Source organism: Phoenix dactylifera, unplaced genomic scaffold (assembly GCF_009389715.1).
Source record: "Phoenix dactylifera cultivar Barhee BC4 unplaced genomic scaffold, palm_55x_up_171113_PBpolish2nd_filt_p 000288F, whole genome shotgun sequence".
Lineage (NCBI taxonomy): Eukaryota > Viridiplantae > Streptophyta > Magnoliopsida > Arecales > Arecaceae > Phoenix > Phoenix dactylifera.
The window spans coordinates 432,906-452,305 of record NW_024067770.1 but is presented as its reverse complement, the minus strand read 5'-3'; the positions used below and the strand labels follow the sequence as shown (position 1 = coordinate 452,305).

Genomic DNA, 19,400 nt, shown 5'->3' with positions numbered 1-19,400 from the left:
GTACATAATAAATATAGTTAATGATCTATCCAATCCCTGTTGGCATCCCTAATTTGGGCTTTTCTCAAGCTATAATAGTGGCTGCATACTTCGTTGGACACCATTAGTGACTCTACTATAAAAAAGTAAAAAAGAAAAAAAAAGAAACAGACAGTGGTTGGCTTGGTCATATTTTGGCCCCACGGACGGGATTGTCTTCGTTGTCTTAACGACCGTGGCCATCCGTATGTGGCTTCCTGACCATAATATCCCACTTCGAACCATGTGAGCGTTTTTGTGTTTTTGTTATTTTATAGTAACATCTTAGGCAAATTAAATACTGTCTTGAGTCGATGCGCTCCTACTTAGCACATGCAAGGAAATTTTTTTGGCTTAGATCAAATGCCCGCTACCTGTTTGGTATATTGTTCCAAAGTTTTGCTGTTGCTGTCCAGCATAAATTGGTTATATTCACATGCTAGATATCTACTTTTGAGCTACAAAAGTAGGCGGACTCACTAAAATTTCTACTTGTATTGATATAGAAATGCTTATTGCATTCTGGTGCATGCTTTGATTTTCTGAGAATATTTTTAATCTTCCACTTAAACTATGTTGGTCATTTGTTTCCATTAGCATAAGTATATAGTCTAGGATTCTAGGAGCTTAGAAAATAAACAGTGGTCCTAATATTTACAAAATTCCACGTAGTTCTCCTGCAATGGATTTACTCTTGTGTATAATTGTTCTATTAATTTCTTCAGGAAGAAATTCTGATTATGCTTAGATGGAAATGGAAAACAATTAGATATGTGACTTAAAACATGTTATGCGATGCCATATTAAATAAAAGGTGAGTTCTGTAATTAGAATAACCAATACCGAGGGGCCCATGTGAGAATTTTAGTGTTTTTGTTATTCTTAGTAAATGAAATACAGTTTTGGGTTGAAGCCTTCCTACTTAGCACATAAAGGAACCTTTTTTCTGTCTTTCATGAAATGCACACTACCTGTTTGATATATTATTCCAAAGTTTAGGATTTTTGAAAAGCATGCTGTTGTTGCCCGGCATAGATTGGTTGTATTTCTTTAGCATCTTAGTGCAGTGAAAAGCATGCTGTTGTTGCCCGGCATAGATTGTTGCCCGGCTAGATGTCTTCTGTTGAGCTGTAAAAGGAGGCAGCAAGAATTTCTGCTTATGTTTCCATGGAAATGGAAAAAAATTAGATATATGACTTAAAACATGTTATGCGAAACCATATTAAATGAATTCTGTAATTAGAAGTTTCAAATAACCAATACCGAGCGGCCCATCATTTTTTGATGTAATGTTTTCGTTAAACATAATGCAGTTGAATATGAAGTTCATGGTCATATGATTTGTAGGGAAGGTCTGTGAGTTGCTTGCTAGACTTGTCATAAAGAAGTTACCCAGTAGCAGGAGTAAATTAGGGATGGAGATGCAATTGATCTCACTTTCTTCCCTAACGAAAACCAGAATGCTGGAAATTTAGATAATAGCCTTTATATCACAATAGGTAGGTGTATCCATGTCAAAGAAAGGTGCTGTAGCTTAGCAACTTCAGTAGCAATGTAATATGTCACATGATACTCAGCCTCAATGGTGGGATGAGAGACAATTCCTTCCTATTTGCTCTTAGAAAGAGATGAAGGATTTTATCATAAAGAAAATGAATCACGGTGTGAACCGATCTCAATAGGATCAGCAGGCCAGCGAACACCATTTCAAGCTCTAAGTTCCTTCTGCCTTTGCATATTCTGTGTTGAAGTCCGTACTCCACTTATCTCCTTAACATTATTCCCTCATTCATCCTCATCAGGCACGCACTGTATGATCCTCATTATCCATTCATCCTTCATGCATGCATCTTTCTATTTTTGGTTCATAATTGCTTCATGCAAGAATTGCTGAACTGAGCCGACCCAGTCTTCGACCAGGTCGGTTTTCCAATGAAAAACGGTTTCGGCCCTCTAGGGGCTGGTACCTGATTGGATGTAGCCAAAACTGACCGAAACTGGCCGGAACCGGTTCCATTCGGTTTGACTCAGATTCGGTTGTTTCACACCGGATCCGATGCCCACTGTGGGGCTGTGGCAATGAACCAGCACTCCTGGTTCAGTTTCGGTTCGGTTCGGTTCGGTTCTGTTTGAACCGGTATCGAACCATACCGATCGTCAACCGGTACGAGTCTCGGCACCAGTTTGACGAATCTTGGTTTTATGTCCTTTCCTCCTAGAAAGTGTACTAAGCTTTCCCTTAAAGTATCTAAACTTGTCTTTGTTAAGGAATTGCATGAAAGAAGGTTGATGTTGTTATGATCTCTCATTTAGATGTATGTTCATTTGAAGGTATGCTTCCATCATTAAAGGCCTATTTGGAAATGGGAAGATCTTTTCCATGCAAGAGGATCTAGCCAACACTGTTTTGGGTTTACAAACACATAGGAAATGCTGTATTTCAGAGAATCTGGAGCATCCCACCAACACCAAATCCCTATTTTTGAGGGATGACATATATCATACTGCCTTAACGCAAGATTAAAAAGGGTCAACCATTAGCAAAACATATTTGTAACTGACAATGTAAAGAAGATGAATGTGTGAAGGTGTCATATGATGAGATACACTGTTATATACTACCATGGTCATTATACTTGAAAGTGACTTACTACAAAAGGGAGCTAATGCAGAAGAGGAGCAAGTGAAGTAACTTAATGAACCAAACAAGGTGTCCAGCTACCTAGTCAACCACGAAGCATGCATAAAATGGTAATCAAAGGGGTGTAGGATGAAATGTCATATGATGTGATGTTCCATTATATACAACCAGGGTCATAAAGTACTTGAACTGACTTAGTACAAAGTGGGCTAAGGTAGAAGAAGCAGAAGTGGTATAAAGTAGCTCCATGAACCAACCAAGGTCCAGACACCTAGTCAACCATGAAGTTTTTATGAAATGGTAATCAAAGGGGTGGAGTGTGGCCCATCATCATCAATATTCTAACAAAATTCATTGGTAATATTGAAGGTATGGATTTTTTTTCCTGAATTGCTTGTTACATATAGATCCAGGTGGAATACATTTTGAAAAAAGTTTTCTCTATCTCTTTTTTCTAAGATTCACGTTATGTTACAAGTATTCAGATTTTTTTTGTCTCTCAAGCCTTATGTTTAAAATACAACATTTCCATATCCAATATAGCTGTGACTAATGCTCCCACATTATATGAAGACTATAAGGGCAATAGTGCTGAATGAGGCGAAAGTGATGGAAAATAAGGAGAGTCTGTTTCTTCTGTTGTACGATGGCTGCAAATTCCCTGCTGTCCCTGCACTTAAGGAATGTTAACTGATGCTTTAAACAAAAAGTGCCTCTGATGTTATCTTCTCTGGAAGTTCAGGTATTTGATGCTGACACCAAAAACAAACAAAAATAGTATAATCAGTCCAAAGTGGAGGGTCACAATGAGCGGTAAATGGTTGTCTTGGAGACCAAGGTATTCCTTGAGGAACTTCTTCACGGTCTCATCTGATCCCCCTGCAACATGAATATAATCAACATGGTCTCCTAGTTGTGAAACCGTCAAACCATAAACAGTCCATGCAGCAGGGTTGGCCCAGTAAAACCATCTCCACCAAATTGGTATCATCTGCACATATGTCATTTTTCTTCAGACTATTTATCCAATTTAAAGCCTAATTAAAAAAATCAAAATACAACTGTAGATACCGTTCGAGGAATGAAGAAACCACAGAAGATACTCCACATAATAAAGATGAAGAAGGATAGAATGGACGCTATTTCTAGGTTTGGTGTTAGTGCAACTGTCATCATCCCGAAAAGCACAAAATACATAAAGCTCAACAACATGAAGAACATGAACCATATCAACTTTGCCGATGCAAATTCAAATCCCATCATTGGGTATACAATCAGCGAGAAGATAAACACTTGGATTATAATGTAAGGAATTTCAATGGCCACCTGTGCATAAGAAAGCAATGGTTAAAGTTCCATCATATTCAAAAGATGCAAGATATACAACTAAGGTGCATAATCAAACCCAAAGACTTTTGGTGGTGTTTTTTCTTTGAATAATGTTAAGTGCTGAAATACAGATTGGATGGAAAAATACACAATTTTTTTCTACTATAAGGAAAGGCACTAAAACTTATTACCATACCTAATATTTGTCCCCAATATATATGTACATACGTACGTATATATGTATTATCAGGAAATTCATATTTGATTACCAAAAAATATTTAAGAAACACTTCATATACGACGACCTCTCATGATATTCATGTGTCTGTTGACAAACATCATTAAACTCATCCCTTCCCTGGTGTTGTGGCCTGGGAGGGTGCTATCGATGGCAAACATCATTAAACATTCAGAATAGACCATATTCTTAATACCAAACAGCAAAGACATTGACTTGAGATTTGCTAAGTGTAGTGACCCTAGCCTATACACAAGAAACTATGTATATAACGAATGTGTACAAAATGTGAAAAGTGAACCCTTTTGCTGAGGCTCGAAGGGCTATCAAGCATCTTTTTAGGTGACACACTCTGGATATAAATATATAAGACTTTTCCAATCGGACTTTTGGGGAGTTTATATATAAAAGAATTTATGAAACTTTAAGGTTTGAGAAATACCATTACATTTAAAAGATGCAATTTTGACTCAACCGAAAATCGGAGTTTTTGAACTAAAGTTGGGAAATCAACTTTTTACTCTCTAGGAATTGCAATTTTTAGGTATTTTTCCTGAGTTCGCATAGGGGGTACTTCCTTATTTACATGTAATGTTGTAAATAAATGAAAATAGAAATGAAAATTAAAGGGGAGAATAGGAAAAGTGATATTACATATGAATATGCCCTATTTAACTCAGTCTGTCTGCCTGTTTATTTTCCATTGCTACTCGCTGAGTCACTTACTTGAGCTAACCAACTTAGAACCACACCTCCTTAACCGATCTAGGGAACTGACCTATCTAGTGACCACTCTAGTGGGGCCCACACATTGGAACCACCTGCAATGGGGGCAAGTAAGGAAATAAAGAAAGAGAAGGTGCCAGGCCTTTAGAAGAAGAAGAAGAAGAAGAAGAAGAAACTGACGATGACAACGATGATGGTGATGCAAAACTTAGGCAAGGATTCTTGGTTTCCTTTTGCATCATCGTTAACTTTCTTCATGGATTTGGATTTAAGTTTTTGTTTGATTAGTGTTCTTTGATCTCTTAGTCCATTTTCGGTTCACGCATTTTCTTCAAAATCTAAGCTGCATGGTCCTCCCCAAAATTCATGATAATTCTAACCTCTCCAATCATCTTGAGTTCAAGTATGATGTCTTTAGATTTTGAAAGCAATATTAAGTTTTCTCGTTTTAACACTTTATAGTCTAAAACACTTGGTCTTTTCCAAAATTATGAATTCTCTAGTAAATGACTCTTTTATGCTTTTAAAGATTAGGAATTTAAGATTTTCTGTTTTTGAATCTGTTTGTCAGTTCCATATCTACATGTCCTTTGAGATTTTGAATCCTAAGGTTTACTCAAAAGTCAATGGGCTACTTTGCGAGTTGTTTTTTTTATGTTCTTTAGAATTACATTCCAGCTGTATTTTTGACTCTTCAGTTGGCCTCAATCTGAAAGTTGAATGGTAACTTATCTGATCTTATTAGGAAATATGGACTTAAGTAAGTTTTGAATTATTTTTAGATTCTTTTATTTGAAAACCTTGGAAGTATCTGATTGTCTGAACTTTGAAGTTTGAACTGCCTTTTTGAACCAAGCTGTCTTCAAACTACGAATTATGTCTTCATCGAATTTCTCTAAGTATAAATCTTGAAATGAAGTGCTGACTTGTTATCAGATCTGTTAGTGATTGTTCTCTTTGGAAATACTAAATTTCTGTCAAGTCTAAAAATGATGACGAAATTGTAAATTACAAATGAACCACAAGTCAGTTGGTATATGAGTGGCCTCACTCGAATTTCGATGTGGAACCTCCATTTGCATGGTATTGTGGCCTGATATGGGTTACCAATGAGCATCTATATGGATTCCTGGCTAGATGGTGTGTGAGTGGCCTCTCTCTATATCAATAAGGAGCCCCTGTCTAGGTGGGATGTGGACCCTTGGCCAAGTGATACTAGTGGACCCGAGGATATGAGTGGCCTCTTTTGCATCAATAGAGAGAATGATGGGTGGCCTCATCCAAATTATCAACGAGGATATGAGTGACCTCACTTGCATTCATAATGAGGGTAAGAGTGGCTTAGAGAGTACGAGCGAAACCTTATAAAATAATGTGAAATTATGTGAAATATCAGAATTTGATGTAAAATGTGTTTTGATTGCTTTCTTTTTGATTGAAGGATTTTAATTTTTGGAATTTTCATTACCAAAGTGATCAAGTTATTTCTTGCCCGAACTTTCGAAGTACATATGATTGGTGATCTAATGTGAATTATCTAAACCCTTCTTGACAATCATGTGTTTCTACTCTTCACCACAATTTTGTTTCCTTATTGAGAATTTTGATTTTACTTTATTTCAGTGAGCCTGCACTTGGATTTCCAGTAATAATTTTATGTTTGTTATGATCTAAAGGTCAGATCTTTTCTAGTGAAAACCTAAATTTTGGACCATGCTAGAAGTTTATCTGCTCGGCTTTGTAGCTCTCATTATAAATTGCATGATTTTTCAGATGGATAGGTGATTGCTTATGATGGGCTTTATGAAGAAGTGCTTTCTGTTACTTGAAGTTGCCTTGTTGGATCTAGTGACTGGTGAAGTGACACTGAAAACATGGCTTTCATATTGTATTGATATCATCAAATGTCAGGTACTGTGTATTGGAGAATATGTTTAAGTTGTAAAGTGGATCTTCTCTTGAATGTTTCTGATTGTAATGTATTTTGTCATATATTATTGAATCATATGATTTCTTCGAGGATTTTAAATTTTAATTATATTTTGATTGATCATATTGCCACAACCCAAAATTTGATGATCTTTAACCCATGTATCATATGGACACAAAAATAGATAGTTTCCATCGTGTTACTATTCTAAAATACATGATAAAGTATTTAAATTGAGAATTCATCTTATTAAACATGATTGAGTACCTATTGTTGGAATCTAAAAATACATGAACTACTGGCCATCAAAAGTTTCCATGAAGTAAATAAATCATAGGGTAATTCTTCTCGAAGGAACCCATCTTTGTGATTTGATTCAAAACAAGGTTTGCCGTACCACCCTATACCGGAAGAAAACCGGTATGAAACACACCTTCAAGTCAGTACAAGCCCCGTACTGCCTGTATCGAGGCGTACTGAGGTGCGTATTGGTCCGTACCGAGGCGTACTGAGGTGAAAATTTAGAAAAATGATTAGAGAGCTATTTTGGTACAGAGGCATACCGTACCGTATCGAACTGATAAGGTACTGATATGGTATCTGGTACCAAGATTGCCGACCTTGATTCAGAACATCTCCGCAATCCGGCATATCAGGATTACTCTTTCTAAGTTATAACCAGAGAGCTTTTTATTACAAGTTTGTAGTCATCAAACCACGAGAAATTTAGATGAGATTCAAATTTTTTTTGAGATACCTTCCCTGAAATTAGAGCCACTATTAATTTTACGTGGCTTTCATCCTTGTATCCATTGGCCCACATGGTCACTACTTGAATTGATCCTTTCGGGTTTAGGTTTTCATATCGAAACTTCTCTTTCACCTTAAAAACTATTAAAATGTAGTGTATTACACTTGTCACATATTTTTAATCTTACTTCTACCTTCATTATTTCTTTTTTCAGGGGTTCAAAGTTCAAACTTTCTACTTACTTGGGTTGGTCATTAAGTTTTTTAGTTTTGCTCCATGGCTATAGCCATCCAACCTTCTTGTTGCTCATCAAACTATCTTAAGCCTTATTATGTATGACTTTGACCATTTTGTTCTCCTTTTACCTTGATTTGCTAGCAAGGCCACATTTGCTTATATTGGTTTTCCAAGTTCTTGACATCTGGCTTTCCTAGGTAGGTTTTCCTTTTTCTTGTGCACGATTCAACTACATTTCTAGTATATGTAATCAGCTTTAGAGCTTGCAATTTCAGCTTGTAATTGGACTTTTCTTTGTTCATAAGTTTGATCTACTAAATATGTTGAGGCTGTTTTTTCTTTACCACTCTCTGCTTAGACTTGGAATTTCTATTGACTCTTTATCCTATTTTATGCTATCTATATTTTATTGGTAGTGTTTGAACTACGCCACCTTTTGCCTTTGTTGAGTCTAGTTGTTTTGCAGTAAAACACATCATTGCCTATCTTATGGCTGAAGCATGGATGCATTGCTAGTCCATGACACCATTTTCACAACTTGTATTGCATTGGAAGATTGAAGTTATAGTGTAGGGCGTGCATACGTACCGGTACCGGATGGAACCGGTACGGTACAACTATATTTTTCGGTTCCGATTATTCGCAACTCGTACCGATCGGTACCGGCCCGTACCGACCTCAATTTTTTTTAGCTTTTGGTCCGGACCAGCCGAATTGGTACAGTACCGGTTTGGTTCGATATGGTACCGGTATCGGTGCCTATCGGTACGTCGGTATGGTCGGTACAACGGACCTTGGAACTATGCATTCTGTCAACTGTCTTGGTTCATACAATTCTATAATCTGTACTAGTCTATATTCATGTGTATTACTTCGAATCTTACTATGCATGCCAACATGTGGTCGTATAGGCCTTTACCATGCTTTCTTTTTCTTTTTTTCTCTGTTTTTTTTTACTGGAGTGTCATGCTTTCCCATTCGAACCCACGCTTAACCTCTCATATTGTGTTGTTTCTTCTCATGATATAAAGTACTTTTCTACTCTCTCTCTCGCTCTCTCACTCTCTCACACTTTTTAAGATTTAAAATGTCTAATTTATGACTGAACATGGCAGCAATGTAAAATTGTCATTCTGCATTGGTTAGAATGCTATTTTTGCTAAAGAAATTAATTAGTTATCTTTTTCTTATTTTAAGTTTCAAATTAAACTTTGAAAAACAAAGAAACTATGTGTTAAGTGCCACTGTAGATTTATGCCCTCTAGGTGACATCTTTAGGGCATGGAGATTCTAGGTAGGTCTTCTGGATGATTCAGATGGAGATATCTTTAACTTGTGATAATAAATCACAAAGGGTTCTCATATTTCTTACCCATAATATTTGCACTTTTCTCACTTAGGTATTTTTGAGTGCTGACACTGTTACATATGGTTTCTTGCCCCAGACCAATTTTCAAAGTCAGATCCAGCATGCACCAACATATATTACTCATGTTTAAATGATAGTAAATATTTTTACATACCTATGCCTAGAGACTATAGGGACCTGATGGATTTCTTCGGTTGGAGTTACAGTACTTATGTTAGTGGTGGTATATGTCGGTCACAGACTCACAGTGCTGTGGAGTACATGCAGTATGTGAGAAGATACTAGCTGTGATACTGTCGGTGTATGAACTTTGCCTCAGTATAGACAGTTGTACTACATAACATAATGATAATGCGTAAGCATAATTGTCTGAAAAATTAGTTTGTACAGTAAGTTACTAGAAGTCGTGCAAAGCACTAATTAAATAATTATAAATATATATCTAAACTGAGCTATAATGCTAGATTTCTACGAATAGGTTAAAAGCTGTGTTAAATTCATTAAAACACTTCTTAAACTAATAGAGTAACTAAAATTGGTTTGATTTAGAAAAGCAATGAGTAAGATAGGTACTTAATCTTTTGTAACACTTCTGTATCATGTCATGCTAGTGCATGCCAGGTGTTGGCAGGATGAGCAATGAAATATGTCCTATGCAGATCCTTGTTCAACATTTGTATGATACATGATAACTGATCATCCAACTTCACCGATCCCCCCATTACCTCTTAGGTCGATGAGATATACCTTAATTGTCAGCATCTTTACTAGGATTTATTGTTCCCTAAAACAGCGGATCTCATCATTCTTTTTTTCCTTCTTAACACATTTCATTCTCCCCTCAAGATCATTGTTCATTGGATTGCCTTATCCTGTCTTTTATCAAGCCTCATTGTTGAACATCTAAATTGTATATTTCTTGCCTGGATTTTCTCTCCTTTCCATGGAGTCATTTGCTTCGTGTCTTTGCAGTTGGCAATCTTTAGTTTGACTTTGCCTCATAGCCAAACATGGATTACTGAGGATCCTCCTTTGAGTATGATTATGATTTCACATAGATATTCTAGTTTATGTAAGTTTTCTATTTTAACTAGGATCTTTACATGCATGGTCCGCCGAACCGGGCAGAACCGTCTAGTTCACCCTTTACTAAATTGAACCGAACCGGTGGAATCGGCATGGTTCGGCCCGTTTATCGATAAATGACAAGAACCACTCCGAATCGGATAGTTTGGAGCAGAACTGGTGCATCTCGGTCTGCACCGGTTTGAACTGGGCTAGGTTTGCACTGGTTTGAACTAGTTTGGGCCCCTCCCCTCTTGTCAATAATAAAGAGGTTTGAGAAGGCTTAGGGCCTCACATGCCTTCTCAGGCCTTCTCTTCATTTTCCTTTTCAAACCTCCCCCTATTTCACCAAAAAATAGGTGATTTCAATGATTAAAGGATGATCCAACCCAAACAAGGTAAGGTGGCTCTACCCACCCCCGTTTCTTCTCTTTTTTTTTTTTTTCTTTTGGACATCAAAGAAGTCAAAAAATAAAAATTAAGGGGAGATCATGCCAAAATTTTTGATTTTGGTATGATTTTGTGATATGTTATAGTTCTATGGATGATCTACACAATGAGACTAAAATCTTTAATTTTGTTAAACCTATAATTTTTGAAATTAAAAAAAACTTTGGATTAAAAATTAAAAAAATAAAATAAAATTCAAAAAAATAACTATAAAATTAGATGCTTGTTTAGGGGCATGCAAGCTACTTTCAGCCTAATTTTGGTGTCTATTTTTTGAAGTTTGGATACAATCATGCACACAATGGCTAGGCCTGTTAACGAGCAGAGCTGCTTGGGCTCGGCTCAGTAAAAGCTCGGCTCGAGCTCGGCTCGTTAGTCAAACGAGCCCGAGCCCGAGCTCGAGCCCAAAATGAGGCCCGTTTAAATCCGAGCCTGAGTTTGAGCAGCTCACAAGCTCAAACGGAGCTCGTGACTTAACACAACCAAATTTTTTTTTCAAATATTTGGATCTCTCTCGGATTCTTCATAATGATGTGATGTGGCAGCGGAAGAGATGGCCTGAGAATACTTGTGGGGGAATGTCATTTCTCTTGTGTCAGAAGTGGGTGGGAACAGCTAGGAGTTGATGGTCTCGAGGCTAAGCTCAGTGATCTGTCTCGAGGAGAGGCTAAGCTCACATCTTCTATGTTAGAAATGGGAGGGATACTTAGAAGGAGAGAGAGAGAGACTGAGAGAAGGGGGTGGGGGGAGGTAGAAGAAGAAGGCGTTTAGAGACGGCACTGGCAAGGAGTCCTACGCCACCGGCGACTGTGGGACCGGCGAGGTGGGTTCTTAAGAAAGCAACCCAAGCCAAGCTCCAAGCATGGGTTCTCAAGAAGGCTTTGAGCGTTGACGGTCGTGGTTCAATGCCAGGCACAGAGAACCTTGCAGTGGCACTGCGCACCATCGGCGGGCAGGTTCGAGGCTTGATGGCGGGTAGGCTCAGGGCTTGACGGCGGGCAAGCTTGCGGCTTGACGAAGAGGAGGCTCCAAGAAGAACAAAGAGCACTCGGCTCCTCTCCTCCGGAACTGGTGGCGCTCTTCTCCGGCGCTGGACGACGGACAACCTTCCCCTTCTCTTCTCCAGGCTGGACGACGGACAATCTTATCCTCTGGCGCGGTCAGCCGGTCTTCCACGGGAGCTGCAAGTAAAGGTATGTGAGTGTTAGATGCTTGATAGAATGTCAGAAAGAAAAGAAAGACACTCCGAGCTCGGGCGAGCTCAAGCCCGAGCCTTTGTTTTGCTAAGCAAGCCCGAGCTCGAACCCAATATAGAGCTCGGTAGCGAGCTCGAGCCCGAGCCCGAGCCTGAACTTCTCTGAAACGAGCCGAGTCCGAGCCTAGGCTCGGCTTGTTAACATGCCTAACAATGGCCTAGGCCCAAATTTGAATAAAATTGAAAATTAAGTAGCATTTGATGTATGCCTATGGGTTGAAAAAAAAAAAATATAGCATCCATGGAAGGGTTATACATGGATTTGAGCTCAAATTAATTTTTTAAAATTTTTATATTTAAAATTATTTTTTAATTTAAAAGATATTAAAAATATTAATCAATACAAAAAATATGAAAAATTAGTACTACATATAGATAATTTAGAAGTATTTTTGAAGTAGAGAACATATGTTTCTAAATTTCTAATATTTAAAATTATTTTTTATTAAAATTGTTAAAAATATATAAATAATATAAAAATATAAAAAATTAGTATTACGTATTAGATAATTCAGAAGCATTTTGTTGAAGTAGAAAATATTTTTTTACTATAATTTTACTATTTTTAAATAATTAATAAACTGACGAGCTTGATAAACTTGAAGGAATGAATTCATTGAGAAAAAAATAATCTAGAGTGTGATATTGGTTGGGATCATGGGCAAATGCTCTCGGATTGGCACCACTGGAGGTGTAACTGGTGCAACATAGAGTTCAAAAGAGAGGTAACTGGTTGAAGCAACATCTAGCTTGTGGTTATTCTGACATATCCATGTGCCGAAAATATCCACAAAAGATCCAGCAACCGTTGAAGTATTTTGTTGATTTTAGAGTAGCAAAGAAGAGGGTTGCCCAGAATAAGGCGGAGGTGTACTGCCGACAGTAGAGTCACATTTTATCACTCTAGGAAGTCGGAGGTAGCCTTCATTTCAGATGATGAGGAGGCACATGTTCAGGTTGCCCTTTAGGCGAGCCTGGATGATTAGTGGCAACAGAATGAGATTGCTAGGCTTAAGGCTTGATTTGGGTCCTCACACTACGAGTCGAGCTCTGATTCTGTGACTAGCAGAGCAGATTTAGAATTCAGAAGGATCTCCTTAGTAAGAAAGGCCATCTGTAGAGGCAGTAGCCATATCGCATCTATGCTAAAAGATTTTGGTAGCTGAAAGAAGTCCTCCAAAGAGATTCCATCAGCGGCCACCATCCATGATCTAGATTCACATGCCTTTCCCACCAAGGATTCGAAGCAGTAGAGGGTTGAGTTGACACTATGCCGAAGGACAAGAAGAAGGATATATGGTGAGCAATTGGATCTTAGTTCCATTTCAGCCACATCCCAGCTAATGTAACAGGCAACACATACTATAGGTCTGTTATTTTTTTTATAAAGGCGCTGGTCCTGGTGTAGATCTTTTAGGATTGAAGAATATCTATGGTGAGCTTTTGTCAATAATAAGAAGCTACAGAAGTGGATTGCTTTATATTAGAGCAAGTGGTCCACATACAGACTAATGATGATGTATGATGGTTGGACTGGTCCTACCAGGTGGAATATCAATTTCTTGACATACTATAACACGAAGATTTTATTCCATAAGTCAGTTGATAATCCGATTAGGTGAACGATGCCATATATATCCTTAGATTGATAGAGGAGGTGACTGATCAGGTAAGAGAGGAGAATATCATGTAGGTCATTACCGATAGCGAGCCACAGTATAAAGCCATCAGAGAGATCTTGATGGAGCGACGACTATATTTTTTTAGACTCCATATACTGCACATTGTATCGATCTCATGTTAATGGAGATTGAAAAGATTCATAGGGTATAGAAAATATTGAAGATAGCTCAGTCCATCACCAGATTTATTTTTAACAACATGTAGATCTTATCATTGATGAGGAGGTATGCAGGGGGGAAGATCTTGAGATCAGGTGTGTCACGGTTTTCTATACTAACTACATTGCACTTGGTAGCCTTCTTGAGATGAAAGCGGGCTTGTGTTAGATGTTTGTCGGGTGCCGAGTGACAGGAGAGCAGATTTGCGAGGGTCGGCACTGAGGGGAGCTATATGGAGAATTTGGTGATGGGGTAGACGTTCTGTCAGTGGGTCAAGAAGATAATGAAGGCTTTCAAGCCATTGTATGAAGTGCTTTGGGCCGTGGACAGCGAAAGGTACCTCCAGATGGGCTTATGATATCATATGATGGAGAGCATAAAGAATCAGATTAGGGAGATAGATCCAAAGCATGCCTCGGAGTACATCAAAATCATTAAGCAGAGGCGAGATTACTAGATGGGTTGGAAGTTGCATCTAGCAGATAAAGCAAGAATATTGACAATTTGGTTGTTTTAGTACTTGTAAAGCATGGTCTGCCGTGCCGATCGGTACGGATCGGTACGGGCCGGTATGTACCGGTGCCGGACGGAACCGGTACGGTATAGCTATATTTTTCGGTTCCGACTATTCGCAATCCGTACCGGCCGGTACCGATCCGTACCAAGCCGATACCGGCCCGTACCGATCTCAATTTTTTTTTTGTTTTTGACCCGAACCAGCCGAACCGGTACGGTACCGGTCGGTTCGGTATGGTACCAGTACCGTACTGGTACCGGTGCCCACCGTAACGTCGGCACAGTCGGTACAGCGGACCTTGGGTATAAAGTTTTACTAAAATAATTACAAACTTTATCTGTAGCTTACTACTTGAATCCAAGGTTTCTGTACACCATTCCTGAGATCAATATAGATAAGAAACTTCTGGCCACCTCACATAATATGATCTACAAGATGGAACCTGATCCAAAAGTCACAGTTCTGTATCTAGAAGTAGTAAGTTAACTTAAGTGGCATGGGTAAATTAACTCGTGTTTTCAATTATTAACATATTATAAAATATATCTTATTTTGTAAAAAAAATATATTTAGGGAGGGTACTGATAGCTTTGGGGTCTCAGCAGTTGTTGTAAGTAAGAAAACTTTAAATCCAAGTATATTAGATATCAACGAATGATGGATTTATTTTGGTCTATCGGCGAAAAATCTTAAGTGGCTAAGTGATTCAGGAGGAAGTGGAGCTGAAGTATACAAATCCAATTCACAATTTTTTCGCTCAGGATAAGGATGATCTCATGATCGAATGGCTTGTGGATCAGCAGCAGGAGTCGGAGCTCGATGAGCCAAGATTGCCTCCACGATCGGCTAGTTTCATAGCTATTGAGGCTAGGATGGATGCATAGCAATGGGTAGATCGCAACATTTTATGCATGCTTTCAGCTGATCAGCTATAGCCATAAAGATTAGTGGGGAGCCGATCATCACATGACTCAATATTTGAGACATCCTCCTAGAGATATAACCGAGAGTTGCTTAGACAAGGCTACCATGATATCTGGTCGACTCAGTTAGGAAGGTGACATTTATTCTCCCAGCATGGCCAGATAGAGAGGGGCATGAAGGAAAAGCAGGCGGCTGCTCAACACAGTCGAAAAAGAAAGGGAAAGACAATTGCTGCTTTGATGGAGAGTGGAGGAGTCAGTTCACTTAGACTCAGAGACCATGGAGAGCAGCGATGATAGTTTTGGTGATCATAAATTTGATGGTTAGAGGAAGTGGACATAAAACTACTATTTATGAGACAGTCGCAGGATAGTCTTCGATTTATCGGTGAGTCCCAGTTTACGTATTCCATGCGGGATAGGGACCATAATGCACAAGCTAGTAGAACCCGCGAGGATAGTATAGCATACAAGAGATGGGCTCTTTAAGATCGTTCAGGAGGATATGATATAGTTGTAGATGACCTCGCGCGTAGAGTAGGATCTGTGGATGTATTATATTTCAGGTTATATGCTGGATCCTATTATCCACAGTTATAGGTAGCTTATGACTCATACGTATATGGATATGTTGCGTCTAAGGCATTGTTTTTCAGTGACTATTACCTTACGGTTCAGAAAGCAAAGGACACCTCCCAGAGCTAAAGAGATCCGAGACTGGTTATAACCCAGAGCATGTACCTTATGGGATGAGCGTACAAGACTATAATGCCATTTGGTTAAAGAAGTGGGTTGATCGGTTGATATGCTTCTTGATTATGTTAACGATCTCAAAATCTACGAGAGACATCACTACTCAACGAGATTTTAAATGTCAATATGTATGTTATATTTTAAATATATCTGATTAATTGTATTATTGTATGTTTTGTATTTCACTAATTGATTTTAGGATATTTAATGTTGCTTCTCCTGGCATGCAAAGTCATAATCATTGGCTTTTCCTTTACATTTTGGTTTCGGCCCTGTTGCCCAAGGTGACACGCCAAGAGGGGGGGGTGAATTGGTTTCTTTTAAATTTGAACTATCTTACTCAAGTCAAATGGATGGTTAGTAAGCTAAAGCAAATCACAACACAAACAACACAAAGTATAGTGGTTCGGTGCTCTCCTTAGCACCTACGTCCACTCCCCAAGCGACCCTTTGGGAATTCACTATAATCTTGCGGATTACAGTTGGATTGTTTTCCGGGCTCACAATCCAAAAACCTTTGTTGGTTTTACGGGCTCACCAACGAACCTTTACACTTTGGTTTTCCGGGTTCACCAAAAATCTTTGTTGGTTTTACGGGCTCACCAACGAACCTTTACAATTGGTTTTCCGAGTTCACCAATCAACCTACTCCGTTGGTTTTCCGGGCTCACCAACCAACCTTTACAAGTTGTTTAACAAATAAAGAAAGAAGATTTAAACTCCTAAATGAGCAAATGAAACAATATAAACTACAAAGAAGAGTATAGAAAATATTTATCGCTTTGAAGTGGCTTCTCTCTTCTTTGTCAAGGATGCTTCACTCTACAAGGGAGGATGGAGCTCTTGATGACTCTTTGAATCTGCTCAACCCCTTTCTTTGATTCTTGAATGAAGCACTTGGATGAAGAAGATTAGGGCACTTTTGTTTTCTTGTGTACTCTTGGATGTTTCTTTCAAAAGTTGTTCTATCTAATGAATAGTGCCACTTTAAATAGTCTCCTACATCCATTGGACAAGCCCCAATGGTTAGAATTCAAAAACTAGCCGTTACTGACTTTGGGAAGGACAAAAAGTACATCTGCAGAACTAGCCGTTATGCTTCAGCCCGTGTTTGGGTCGGCTCAACCTGTCCTTGGGTCGACCCAACTTTCACTTGGGTCGACTCAAACATTCCTTGGGTCGACTCTCTCAGAAAACACAGAAACTTGAAATTCAGCCTTCCTTCCCTTGGGTCGACCCAACCATTCTTTGGGTCGACTCAAAGTTCACTTGGGTCAACTCAACTTCTTCTTGGGTCGACCCTCTCAGTAATTCCAGAGAACCATTTTCTGTCTTCTTTTCTGTCTTGCCTTTGGGTCGACCCTCTCAGGGTTTGGGTCGACTCAAGCTTGGGTCGACTCAACTACTTCTTGGGTCGACCCTCTCAGTGAATCCAGAGAACCATTGTTCTGTCTTGTTTTGAGGATCTTGATGTTTGGGTCGACTCATGCTTTCCTTGGGTCGACCCAACTCACTGTTCATCCGTGCCATTTTTGCAGAAGTGTGCCAAATGATTTCTTGATGTGCCGGGGTCGACCCAATCATCCTTTGGGTCGACTCAATCCACACTTTGCTGCATCTCAAGGTTAGATTCATTCAAATAAACAATGAAATGTATCTATATGAATTTATACAAATATCCTGAGAGTAATAGTCTTATAAATGAAGTATCAATTTAACTTATAACATACTCTAGATAATTGCTTGTTAATCATCAAAATAACACTATCATCCTCAATCTTCCCCTTTTTGATGATTACAAAATAAAGAGTATGAGCCTATTGATACTTGTCTTTAAGATCAGTTTTTGAAAGGGCTTAACTTGATGAATTTCAGCTTTTCATATATAAGAGTGAAATCTCCCCCTATTTCATTTAAATGTTGCCAATTTGACTTTTTGAATTGCTCCCCCTTTCATTTATAATTCATTAACGATGAAACTTCAAAAATTTGAGATAAAATATGAGTTTCAGGTTATGTATCGGGGTGCGAGAGGTGCGTGCCAAATTTTGAAATTATATGTGCCAAATTCTGAAATTTGATAGAAATTTTTGATTTGATGATTTTCATTGTTACAAATTGCTCCCCCTTAGATGCATAAGCTTTCTTATATGATTTTCAATTTGTTTGCCCAATTATTTCTCTTTTCTTGCATAAGTTCTTATTTCTCTTTCTTTACATAACTTCTTATTTCTTTTTCTTTACTTCTCCTTTCTTTAACTTTCTTTACTTTTGCTCTTATTATTCTTTCTTTACTTACTCTAAACAATATCTTTACTTCTCCCCTAAGATCTTTACTTCTCCTAAAATAAATACTCTTTCTTTACTTCTCCCCCTTTTTGTTATCATCAAAAAGATACATGGGAAAGATGCAATAAATACCAAGCTTCAAACTTCATTGATCAAAATGGGAACATTTTCATACATTCATGCCAAAAACAAAAACAGATACAATGTTCCTGAATCAAAGTTTAAAGATACATGATAAAAGCAAAATACATATGAGAACTAGATATCTAGCCTAGGCTCTAAACATAGATGCTAAGATCAGCCTAGGGAGATTCTAATGGCTGGGATCTAGTCCTCATCCTCCTAGTGTACGTGGCGAGGGGAGGTCGAGCCTGGTGAGACTGTGTCTGGCGTGTAGCACGACGAGCTGGATGACTCTGTGCCGAAATCTCTGACTCAGCAGCCTGTGGCACAGATGGTCCATGGGTCTCTCTCTCTCTCCGGAGTGCTCCTATCTGCTGCCTCAGATCACTGATCTCAGCAGACATGACGTCCAATCGGGCGTCCAATCGGCTCGTCAGCCCGTCAGTGATAGTCCTCGCCTGAGCTGACATGAGCTCAGTCATCCTGCTCCAGAACTCATCCGTATCTCTCGGAGGAACGGATGATGATGGTCCAGCCTCTGAAGGTGCAGGAGGATGATCCATATGCTCCTCATCCTCATCCTCTGGTGCATCTCCCTCTGGTGCCTCACCCTGAATGCCTGCTCCAGTGTGAATCCACTGCCCGTTCACTTTCTCATATCCCATGCGTATAAGTGTCCGTGCAGTGTATGTGTCAGTATGATGCAGACTCTTGGATGCCTCCTCCTCGAGAGCTAAACCGTGCTGTCGAAAAATCAAGGTGAGTATCATACCATAAGGTAGTGATACCCTGGAGTTGCACATCACCTTCCTCATCTGTCTCAGTATCATGGCCGGAAGATTTAGGGGAATCCCCTGAATCATACACTCCATCACTGCTAGATCTCGCTCTGTGATGAGATCGAATCTCCCGGTCTTTGGAAATAAGATTCTATTTATTATACTG

At 38.8% G+C, this 19,400-nt stretch overlaps 1 protein-coding gene and 1 long non-coding RNA gene across 6 annotated transcripts in view; one reads left to right on the top strand and one right to left on the bottom strand.

The window, feature by feature from the left end:
- The first annotated feature begins 107 nt into the window (after positions 1–107).
- Positions 108–19,400, top strand: part of LOC113462576 — a 47,741-nt gene continuing 28,448 nt past the window's right edge. For 4 of the 5 annotated variants that reach the window (XR_003385213.2, XR_003385210.2, XR_003385212.2 and 1 more), the window contains exons 1-2: positions 108–264; positions 6,726–6,863. This is a non-coding gene — a long non-coding RNA (uncharacterized LOC113462576). Of the gene's footprint in view, positions 265–6,575; positions 6,629–6,725; positions 6,864–19,400 lie in introns of all 5 variants that reach the window. The other variant, XR_003385211.2, reaches the window with a different exon arrangement.
- The window catches only part of LOC103704782 (ABC transporter G family member 45-like), a 79,542-nt gene continuing 63,155 nt past the window's right edge, over positions 3,014–19,400 (bottom strand). The window contains exons 21-22 of the mRNA XM_008788216.4: positions 3,731–3,985; positions 3,014–3,650 (exon numbers count right to left, since the gene is read on the bottom strand). Coding sequence (XP_008786438.3) covers positions 3,381–3,650; positions 3,731–3,985 — 525 coding nt within the window. The 3' untranslated portion in view covers positions 3,014–3,380. The remainder of the gene's footprint in view (positions 3,651–3,730; positions 3,986–19,400) is intronic.